We start from the raw sequence: 11,676 nt of genomic DNA on the forward strand, positions 1-11,676 counted from the left end.
GATTGACCATTTGTTGCTGCTTCTTCCCTGGGTAAAGAGTAATAGCTTACAACATTTGATGGTGATGGTTAACAAATTCAATTGCACCTTTAATAAATATAATATATGCTTATTGTATTCATTCTATACAATTGTGACTTTATATATCACTTTTATAGAAATATATTTGCCTATATATTCGATTATCCAGCCTATAATTACAGCTACTTAGTTGTTATCTTTATTTTAGAAGGAAACAGCATTACATAGATTTACTTTATCTATAAAGTCTATCATTCATTGGGTTTTTATACACTATGTTTATTTTTCTAGTTTTGTCTCACATGACTATATTCTCTGTACGCATGGCTGCAGAACTTCAACGCTGCAACGCATGCGCTGTCGCTAACATCCGGGGCTCGGACAAGGATGAACGCCAATTTCCAAGATGGCGGCGGAGGGAGGAGGGAAGGAGATGAACGAAATTAAAACTCAATTCACCACCCGAGAAGGCGTCTACAAACTCCTCACTCACTCCGAATACAGCCGCCCGAACAGGGTGCCTTTCAACTCGCAGGGCTCCAATCCCGTCAAGGTCTCCTTCGTCAATGTAAACGACCAGTCCGGCAACGGCGACAGGATCTGTTTCAATGTGGGCCGGGAACTCTACTTTTATATCTACAAAGGCGTGAGAAAGGTAAACAATAAAGACTGCAGCAACCAAGCCCGCACTGTCCAGGAGCAGCCCATTGGTGTGGCATCTTGAAACGTGTTGCACCCCGGCTGTCAACTCTCCTAGCTTCTGTCATTGAAGTGCGCAGCTTGTCAAGACAAGGCCATGTAGCAGACCTAGCTAAGTTAGGAGCTAATTAGCATTCTTAGCTAACATCGCCACAGTACTTGTTGTTGCTTCGGCGAGACTTTTGTACGCTTCACAGTCCGCTGGTTATTTTAAGATCTCAGTCAGTGATAAGCTGTGACACTAAATGTTCCATCACAGTGGATAACGTGAGAAAAGGCTTGTCATGTCTTATAATGTGTTTGTTTATCTTCGTGCTTTAATTAAATGGTGAAGGGGAGGCAAGTTGTCAACAGTGCTCACCAGCAGGGTCAACTTTGGTACATCTATTACAGCACTAACTGGTCACATTGTTAGCTGTCGGAGTGGTGGTGAGGGGGGGGGGGGGGTTGTTATTCGTGATGTAGGGATGTGTTCACTTTACTGTCAGGAGTTGGATGTGATGTAATAAGATCCACTGTTTGGTTGCACACAGTGATGTCATTGCAGCAAGCCAGGTTTGGGCTTGCTTAGCAGGGACGGGGACTGTGAGAGTCAGTGATTGTCCTGAATCAGCTACACTACAGAAGACGCAATCTAACAATGGCAGCCTATTCTCTCTATTCTGCTATTTCTACAATTCATGTGTACTTGGTGGTCTCACAATCTTTCAGCCCAGTCAAATCAAACAAGGGAAGTTGTATTTATTAGGGCTGTTCTCGACTTACAAAAATCATACTTTAGTAACTGGTAATGCATTTTTTGTGTTGTGGTTCTTGTTGAACTCACTGTGACTGATTCTTATTGTGCCTCCCTCCCTTGCAATTGACTGTATGGCCTGCATTTGAATATAGATGTGGCATGGTCTCCAATATTGAAGCCTTTATTGCAGCTCTGACAGCACAAAGAGAAGTCATTTGTCTAATGAAAGACCGAGACAAGTTGTCAACATTACTGTGTGGCCCTCCCATTTATCCAAAGTGGAGACACTTTGCATATCTATTGCTTCATCTGTTTAATTTAAATGATTGTGGTGTGTCATGCTCTCTCATTCTAAAAATGTTCACTGAATTGACCTACAAACATGCACTGTGTCGAACTTCCAGTAGTCAGGAACCAGCTTCTTTTGAATTTGGTTTCCAATTGGAAACCTTAACATCCTTTTGGGATTAGAATTTTATTTTATTTAGAGCAGCCTGTCCTTGACAACACTTAACATATTTTAAAATACATCCCTTAACATTTGTCTCCGTCTGTCCTTTTCAATGCAGGAAAATAGATCCCAAGAGAGTAGCATCTATATTTTCCTTTTAGACTCATTACAGAATTATCTCAACTTCCTTTTTCCTACAATAACGAAACAGTTCAACATTTCTTCAGTAATAAATAAGATCCGTTTTGATGGTAATGGTTCATTTTATTGAAGCTTACAAGATTCGAACTTGTGTGATTACGTCTGGAATAATCTAATCTGATCACTAATGTTGGATTTGAGTTCTGTTTTCAACCAACACACTTAAACAGTTACCTCTAAGGTCTGCCTGTGCTGGTCTTCCTCTATTTTTGGATAATGACTTTCCATGTGTCACAATTCATTATCATCATGCATTAGGAACATTCGGTTGGCACTTAGTAGACATCAACAAAGAGAAGATGGCAGCCAACAATGCTCTTGCGATATTTGTCCCAGCAGGTATTGAAAGATTTAGGAGTCTTAGACTTTAATTGATCCCATTTCTGAGTTCCTGATCTGGGATAAGTTGTCCCCTGGTGGTGTTTGAGAGAATGTAATGTCATTTCTTTACTGCGACTGCACTATATAAATAGATTATATGTCAACCTTCCTGTACAAGAAACCTTTGGAGAAGAACTCTGGGATAAACTTTAGCGCCAAGTTGTGAAGTATTAGAGGTCGCCTTGAAGGAGAGTGTCTGAAATATAAATGAGTTTGAACAAAATGGTTGCTTGTCTTTTCTAAGCAGTGTGTATTTGTCTTTGTCTAGGCTGCCGATCTTAGTAAACCCATAGACAAGAGGATATACAAAGGAACGCAGCCCACATGTCACGACTTCAACCCCATCACAGCCACAGCGGAGAGCGTCTCCCTGCTGGTGGGCTTCTCTGCCGGCCAGGTGCAGCTCATCGACCCCATAAAGAAGGAAACCAGCAAACTCTTCAATGAGGAGGTGGGTTCTATAGCCGACTGGAGACATGTTTGTGGAGGGGATGATTGACAATGGTTTTTCCGAGAACAACATCAATGTGATTTTTAACGTACTAACTAAGATTTTAAGTCTTGATTTATTTGGTGGAGCAGCATGTCTGCTTAGGCTCTTTTAATTAACTGCATTGCTGTTCTCCATATGATTGTTAGGGGAGGGCAAAACAATTAACTGTATTGCTTGCTGTCAGCTTGAAGATTTGATTGATTCAAAGTTCTGTCAGAGGTGATGGGGTGATCAGATAAATATATTTGTAAAATAATTTTTCAATCTTAGTTCTAGTCAGCGTCTGAGCTTATGTTGCTTAGGCTTGATTACTAACATTGAGTTTTAGTTGTCCGCTGTTGAAATAATGAAATAACCAGTGTCTTATTTTCTCTTTCTTTGTCCCTCTCCCCCCAGAGACTTATAGACAAGTCCAGAGTAACGTGTGTGCGATGGGTTCCTGGTTCGGAGAGCTTGTTCCTGGTGGCCCACTCCAGCGGCAGCATGTATTTGTACAACGTGGAGAACACCTGCGGTACCACGGCGCCTCACTACCAGCTCCTGAAGCAGGGAGAAAACTATGCAGTGCATACCTGCAAGAGCAAGTCGGCTCGCAACCCGCTGCTGCGCTGGACGGTGGGCGAAGGGGCGCTCAACGAGTTTGCCTTCTCCCCTGATGGCAAGTATCTGGCGTGTGCGAGCCAGGACGGCTTCCTGCGGGTGTTTGGCTTCGACGCCGCGGAGCTCCACGGGACAATGAAGAGCTACTTTGGCGGCTTACTGTGTGTGTGCTGGAGCCCAGACGGACGGTATATCGTGGCAGGAGGGGAGGACGACCTGGTGACGGTGTGGTCGTTCTCGGACTGCAGAGTGATCGCTCGGGGGCACGGTCACAAGTCGTGGGTGAGCGTGGTGGCGTTTGACCACTGCACCACCAGCGTGGAGGACGGCGACCCTCCTGCTGAGTTCAGCGGCAGTGACGAGGAGTTCCATGAGCAGATTCACTTCGGTGCGGGCAGAGACCGGGCTAACAGCGCTCATTCTCGGCTTTCTAAGAGAAACTCAACGGACAGTAGGCCTGTAAGCGTCACCTACAGGTTCGGCTCGGTGGGCCAGGACACCCAGCTGTGTCTGTGGGACCTAACAGAGGACATTCTCTTCCCTCACCTCCCTTTGTCCCGCACTAGGACTCACACTAATGTTATGAGTGCCACGAGCCCTCCAGCCACTGGACAAACCACTTCCACAACGACTACTACGCCCACGACTACTACTACTACTACTGTACCTGCCACCACTCCCAGTGGCACCAATGGTAAAGACACTTCGAGCAATAGTAGCACCAGCGGAAACCCCAACCCTAACTCCCTCCCCAGCACCCTGCCTCGGTCCAACAGTTTGCCACACTCCTCCAACCCAACAGGGGGCAGCACCCCTAACAGTCACACAGGCAGCAGCAGCAACAGCAGCACCACTACCACCACCACCACCCCCACCCCCACCCCAAAGGGCAACAGCATCATCGACAGTGCGTTCATTGCCACGGGCGTCAGCAAGTTCGCAACGCTGTCGCTACACGACTCACGCAAGGAGCGCCACGAGAAGGACCACAAGCGGAACCACAGCATGGGTCACATCAGCAGCAAGAGCAGCGACAAGCTCAACCAACTTAGCTCCACACGGACGGCAAAAGCAGAAGCAGCTAAGACTCTGGGCACCACGCTGTGCCCGCGCATGGAGGACTTGCCGCTGCTCGAGCCGCTGGTGTGCAAGAAGATCGCTCACGAGAGACTCACTGTGTTAATCTTCCTTGAGGACTGTCTGGTAACAGCCTGTCAGGAGGGTTTCGTTTGCACATGGGCTAGGCCCGGGAAAGTGGTGAGTGACAGGCCTCTCGAGGATACTGTCATGTGACGCCTCTTAACTTACACTGTCTCGAGCACAGGCTTTTTTTTGTTCTCGCTGCATTCAGAAGTCATTTACGCTACTGTGTGCAGACAAAAGGTTTTTGGTTATTTCATGCAAGATTTACACTAAACTCCCCCCCACCACCTCAGCTTTTTCGATGGTTAATAGCACATCCTCTCCGACAGTTAACCTCACTATTCTTCTAGCCTCTTTTAATACATTCAAGTAACACTGTTGTTTGTTATCAATGTGTGTTATCTGTCTCTCCGCAGGGATTGCTATCATCTCAAACAACGCAGCCAACTCCCCCAGTGGAACAGTAGTATAGCCCCAGTGCTGGCGCTGCTAATGACAGCTCCATGCAACAGAGACGGGGATGACCGTGGCCAAGGCCCTGCAGCGCTTCTTCACACACTGTCACACACCACACGACCTCCAGTGTAACCTTCATTTTCATCACGGCAACCCAACCAGATGCTCTCTATGTGTTAGTGATCATGTTTAGATAACCGATGTTGGCCAAGCCAGGGTTAGAAACTCGACGCCCCTCCTTTGTAGTCCGGGCGTAACCAAGGGGGCTACTGGAAGTGAGATGGCAAGCTTTAAATCGTCCAGGAGGTTTATAGGAGGGATTGACTGGCTCATTGTTCCATCTACGGTCATATCAAGTCGTGTCTAGTCTGAAAAAAACTCTAGTACCCAATCCTTTTGTGCCTGTAGATCTTTAAAGACTAGACATGCTGTAAGCATTGTGGTGATGCCTCAACCTTACCTTTTTATATGGGCTTAATTCGGAAAACGTTCCTATATTTTGTTTCTTCAAATGTCATCCATAAAGGGAATAAGATGAGGGAAGCGGAGTCTTTCATTGTTCACTTCCTGAGCGATCTCTGGTGCAGCCCCAGTCTTGACACCTGTTCAGGAGTGTTTTTACTTCCTTTACAAATATTTTAATCAGTGGTATCACACTTTAAAGTGTATTTGCCACAGATTTTCTTTCTTTTTGTTTTTTTTCCCCCCCATTTTGAATTCATGACTGTGTAAGCAACATATTTTGAAGACAGTTTTGAAAGCACTTGGGGGGAGGGAGGGAGGGAGGCTTGTTATTGCCCTCTGTCTCAACGCTGGATGCTGCAATCATAGTTTTTTATATGGAAAAAAATTGTTTGCACTTAATAGTTTGTTAGAGGAGAATGGCTTTACATTTTTGGAGTGTGTAAGGACTCCTTGAAAAGGTTGAAATATAAATAGAATTAAAAAAAAAACACCTTTGTATCTATTAAACATTTATTTTAATATTGTTTCAGATTAAATGGGCTCTGTATTATATGTAAATATTGTACTTCAATGATTTATGGGTGAAATTATCATTATTACATTAGGATCCTCATTTCAGAAAATAGTGATATTTCTAATACAGAAGATCTATACCTAATATTAAAATGAATCTTGAATATGCAGGTGTTTCTTTTCTGTTGTACATATAAAGAGAATTCAGGTGTATTTTTATTAATGAAAAGTTTGGTATAGGAGACATCTATGGAGTCCTCTTATCTAACAGGTAGTGCTGAATGCTAGCTAGCCTGTCGCTGCAGATTACTTTTACAACATTAGGCAGGTAGGCGCAGACGCAGCGGTCTAATTCAGCCATCACTCCGAGCTCAGGTAAACCACAGGAAGACTAACGCTGGCATACTTCCCCCTCACTAGTCCCATCCATCAACATGTGTGTGAATCCACTTTAACTAACAAATAAGACTGAAAACCATGTTCTGCGGACAGGGCTGTCGGTCCTGCTTTTGTGAGTAATAATTACTGAACTGATGCTGAACTTGTGAACAAAACATTTGACACTGTTGAAAACCAACTGACTAACGTGAGCACTTGACGATGGTGGAAGTGCTTGAGGTGAGCGTGTTTTTTCCCACATAGGAAGACTGAGGATATTAACAATGGGAGCCTTTTCCTCCATGTGACACCTATTAAAACAGCTTTGACAGATTACATGTTCCATTTGTGTCACTTTATTAAGTGTGTGTGTGTGTGTGTGTGTGTGTGTGCTCACCGCATGAATCAATGTCTTCATATAAATGTCTTCATTAGATGGGGATAGACCGCCATGCTTCCCTCCACATGAGGTCAGAGGTCAGGCTCGGCAGACAACATGAATTGAATAGGTTTCCTGCTGACCAAACACTGACTCATATCACTTGGCTGGCATCCATACATAAAAGTAGCATCTCAATTACTGTAGTAGCATGGGGCTCAGTATGTGCCAGCATTTGAACATTTGACTATAATCATATTACTCATTTAATTAGCCTTTATTTATACTTGAGAGATAATTGAAGGGTCACCATCATTTCCAAAAACAAGAAGAAACAAATACACTTACTGAGGAGAGGCAATACTATTTAAAAAGAACATGGCCATTAAAACTAAACAGTTGCAGAAAGGTAAATATGTAAATTAAGATAATAATAATACATTGGATTTGTATAGCGCTTTTTCCTGATGCTCAAAGACGCTTTACATAAAATCAGAAACAGTAGAAAGACAATTTGACAATAATAATAATAATAATGACATGTTAATACAGGAATATTTTCACTGTAAAAAAAACCTTGTATTTTAGAAATTGGGTTGAATTTGGGGGAAATTAATTCGAATGTAAACAAAATACAGTCATGTATGACAAGTACAGGTTTGACATTTGTAAAATGGCCATAAGTTATAAGACAATGTATGTTAAGAAGGTGCTGTATTTTGTTCAAAGCTCCTGGAACACGAAACAGCATAAGACTTATGAGGTCTGGCTGGCCTAACATGATCACATTTACCCCCCTTAGTAGGGGGGGGGGGGGGGGGAAATTAGTCAGTTATTCTATTTAATTGGGTTACTAAAGGCCTGCCACACAGGTGTTTTCAGTTAGCAGCTAATTAAGCCTCAGCAGGGGAGCTGTGCTGGAAATGACATGAGGAATAAAACCAAAGGCCCTGCACACTCACACAGGGTTTTCACTAATTCTAGTTGCTTAGAACTCTTTTAAATGGACAGTGTTCCCCAAAATCAGAAATACATATTGTAGATTGTTTTGGAGTTGCAGAGTTTTGGAGATATTATCCATTGAAATGCCTTCTCTCAAATATGCGAGACCTATACCTTACTATATTTACAGAAATATATTAGCTAACCTTAAAGCTCACACGAAACAATCAAAATGAGAGGATACATTTTTTTTTATTGAAGGGTGAACTGTCCCTTTTGCAGGTCATGTCCTGACATGATTGCACCTCAATTAGGAATGAATTTAACTGAAATGAGTCAGTTATTAAAGGCCCTGCCACACAGGTGTTTCCAGTTATCTGCTAATTAGACTCCAGTCTTTAGCCATAATGGAAATTACATGAGGGGTTACACCAAAGTCCATGTATTAAGACCCTGCTCACTCACAGGTTGTTTCAGTTATTCGGACTGATTAGACCTTTTTCAGTTGGGTGGAACTGTACCGGGGATTACTGAAGGTCACCTAAATGCATCTACTGGTATAACAGTTAAAGGTGTAATTTTGGTAAGTCCCAATCAGACACAGTTGGTACAGCCCTGAGAAGGCCTAATCAGCCATGTTAAGTGAAACCACCCTAGAGGGTGAACCAAAGTTGTCTGGTTTTTAATAAAGGGGGATTAGAGTGCTTTGGGAGAAAAAACACTTGAAAAGGAAGCTTAATAACATTAATGTGTGATTATTAATTATCTAATGAAATAATAAATAGCAGTATTATAGTCACAGTCATGTTTTTCTGCATTGCATATACTTTTCATACTTTAAAGTTTATATGCATTTTCCTGATTCTTCTTACATACTTTTACCTACCATTTTAATACAGGACTTTTACTTAATAAATTGTGTTTTTGTAATAGTTATCCGAACTTTTACTTTTGAAAGGAAATAAACAAATATGACCAATACACAAACATGTCACTTACCTGACCTTAAAGAGTAATGTTAGCTGATATTACATGTATTTCTCCCATGTAAATTACTACCTTTAGATTTGTTCCTAATTTGGAGCATGTGTGGGTTACAGTGGCCAGCAGGGGGCAGTATTGCTCAGAGTATAGAGATCTTCCTCATAACCATCAGATGATCTTGCATTAATACAAGTATTCACTTGATCAAAAGGGCAACACATTGTCACATATGAATATCCTGTTGTCTCCCTATTTACCAATGTATGCCTATACTTCAACTTACTATCAATCAATCAATCAATGTTTATTTATATAGCCCAATATCACAAATGTTACATTTGTCTCAGTGGTCTTCACAGTGTGTACAGAATATCAGTATGACAATACGACACCCTCTGTCCTTAGACCCTCACATCGTACAAGGAAAAACTTCCGGAGAAAACCCACAGTTTAAAGGGAAAAATGGGAGAAACCTCAGGGAGAGCAACAGAGGAGGGATCCCTCTCCCAGGACGGACAGACGTGCAATAGATGCCGTGTGTAAATTGAAAAGATAATACATTTGCAACATAGGTAGTCCAAATGTTTGGAAATGCATGTGTGTATAATAGGAAGATGAATCCACGAGGATATCCATCCAGGACCTATGATCCAAGACCACAGCCACGACTCAAGATCCAGGGCTCGGGATCCAGGACACAGGACCGCAGTATCATCCATGACTCCGGATCCCGGCGTATACCAAAAAGAAAGAAATGTGGGGAAACTGGGTTATTCGGAACAATGAAAGTACACAGGTATAGACAGAGAGAAGGAAGAAGTAAGATGTCCCCGGACAAACTACTACTAACTAACTAACTAGGCTACTAACCCGACATACTAGGCTACTTCATATATATTTGATATTCCAAGTGGGGAGTAAAACTGCAACGCTATAATTTACGAGTGACTTTTTGAAGAAACACGAGCACTCACAGCCATTAAAACCGTCAGCCTTTGTCCTTTGAAATCAGGGGGGATGAAGAGGTGTGGGGGGGGGGGGGGGAGTGACCAGCAGGCCGGAGAGGCCCGATAAGCCTGTCAGGGTGTCAGTCAGCACATGATGGGTGCCAGGGCCGGACTGGGACAATAAGTCAGGCCGGGAATTATACACCCAGCCAGGCCACTGCCAGTTGTTTGTGCCATTTTGCTGGATTTATTTGTCAACTTTTACAGCGTTGCTGCCCATAGTGATAGCCCTCTAATGCCCCGGCCACACGAGGACGAAAATTGTCGTTTGCGTTACTGTTTAGTGTCATATAGACCGTTCGGCCACACGAGGACGACCGAATACGGCACTAAACGACTGCGGAAACGATAACGGGTCCCAAGGTGGATAGAACGGCATACGCAACGCTCTGGGGGGTCCAACGGCTCCGTGTGCGCCCTATACGATCATTTTCTGATAATGATGAGGCAATAGCCCCGCCTCTCCCCACCTCTGCTGCTCACCCCCGCGTCAAAGTAAACTGCACACTGAATTCAGATTATTTATCTTTCTCTCGATATGGACATAAATGCGAGTGAAGTCTAATCTGACAGGACGGAGACACCTCTCAAACTACCCAAACTAGTTATAAATATGTTTATTTTTACTGTCGGCCGGGTCACTCATTACTGGATCAGCTGCTGCATGAGACAGACACTGACGCTGTCCGAAGAGAGGGAGGAAAAAGAGAGGCTCCGTGTATTTTATTATTATATTATATAGAGTCGTTATTCATTTGTTTTAAAGCTCAATAAATAACAAAGAAGACCTTTGACCGGCACTTTTATAATTTTGTCGGAAGATTTAAACTTTAATACACGTTGACTGGCGAAAAACTCTGCCCGGTTCCCTCGGCCCCCACAGCGGAGAATAAACAGAAGGGCAACCATGACAACCATGCGGTCTTCGACCGCGGTGAATTTAGTTTTAGTTTGGATATTCGATGGACATTCGCGGACCCGCCAGCAGCGTAATTTTCCCGGACCCGCCAGCAGCGTCAGTTTAACGGGGAGATCTTCTCCGCGAAACGAGGCGTTCACTTAGGGACCATCAACAAATGACTTTTACAATTAGACAAGAAAAATGTTCTTTTTAATAAATCGACGGCTTCTCGATCGTGTGAATGTGAAGCAAATTCACTCTAGACTAGAGCATACTTTTATTGAACACACCTCTTTTATTGCATTTTAATACTTTAAATACGTTTTATTAATATTTTTGATGAATCCTGCTTATTTCTTCAATACCTTCCAGGTCATGGGACCTAATGACTCAAAATCAATGCTGGGTCAAAGAACTACACTGGCTGCATAGGACACACCTCTTTTTATTGCATTTTAATACTCTAAATATTTTTATATTAATATTTTGATGGAAAAATTTGATTATTTCTTCAATACCTTCCAGGTCATGTGACCTAATCACTCAAAATCAATGCTGAGTCAAATAACTACACTGGCTGAATAGGACACACCTCTTTTTATTGCATTTTAATACTTTAAATATTTTATATTAATATTTTGATGGTAAAATTAGCTTATTTCTTCAATACCTTCCAGGTCATGTGACCGATTCACTCAAAATCAATGTTGGGTCAAATAACTAAACTGGCTGCATAGGACACACCTCTTTTTATTGCATTTTAACACTCAGTCAGTAACCTCAGTCCCTTTTAGAGTTTTCACTAAATGACATTAAACAGGCTGCTCAGGAACAGAAACTGTAATTGCAGTTTAAAGTGTGATTTGGAAATATAGTTTCTGTTATAAGTTTGTAAGCTGTATTTATATTTTTCATCTTCATAT

The 11,676-nt window shown here is 42.5% G+C and overlaps 1 protein-coding gene across 1 annotated transcript; it reads left to right on the forward strand.

The window, feature by feature from the left end:
- Window positions 1-379: 379 nt before the first annotated feature.
- Window positions 380-6,876, forward strand: wdr20b (WD repeat domain 20b). The gene is made up of 4 exons (XM_034228610.1): window positions 380-676; window positions 2,761-2,943; window positions 3,382-4,842; window positions 5,145-6,876. The coding sequence occupies exons 1-4, from the start codon at window positions 428-430 to the stop codon at window positions 5,193-5,195; spliced, it is 1,944 nt and encodes a 647-aa protein (XP_034084501.1). The 5' UTR covers window positions 380-427; the 3' UTR covers window positions 5,196-6,876.
- Window positions 6,877-11,676: the final 4,800 nt, after the last annotated feature.

This window comes from Gymnodraco acuticeps, unplaced genomic scaffold, assembly GCF_902827175.1.
Source record: "Gymnodraco acuticeps unplaced genomic scaffold, fGymAcu1.1, whole genome shotgun sequence".
Taxonomy (NCBI): Eukaryota; Metazoa; Chordata; class Actinopteri; order Perciformes; family Bathydraconidae; genus Gymnodraco; species Gymnodraco acuticeps.

Coding starts and splice junctions, on each gene's coding strand:
- wdr20b (XM_034228610.1), top strand. CDS start 428: ATGGCGGCGGAGGGAGGAGGGAAGGAGATGAACGAAATTAAAACTCAA. Junction 2,944..3,381: donor GCAAACTCTTCAATGAGGAG/GTGGGTTCTATA, acceptor CTCTCCCCCCAG/AGACTTATAGACAAGTCCAG. Junction 4,843..5,144: donor GGGCTAGGCCCGGGAAAGTG/GTGAGTGACAGG, acceptor GTCTCTCCGCAG/GGATTGCTATCATCTCAAAC.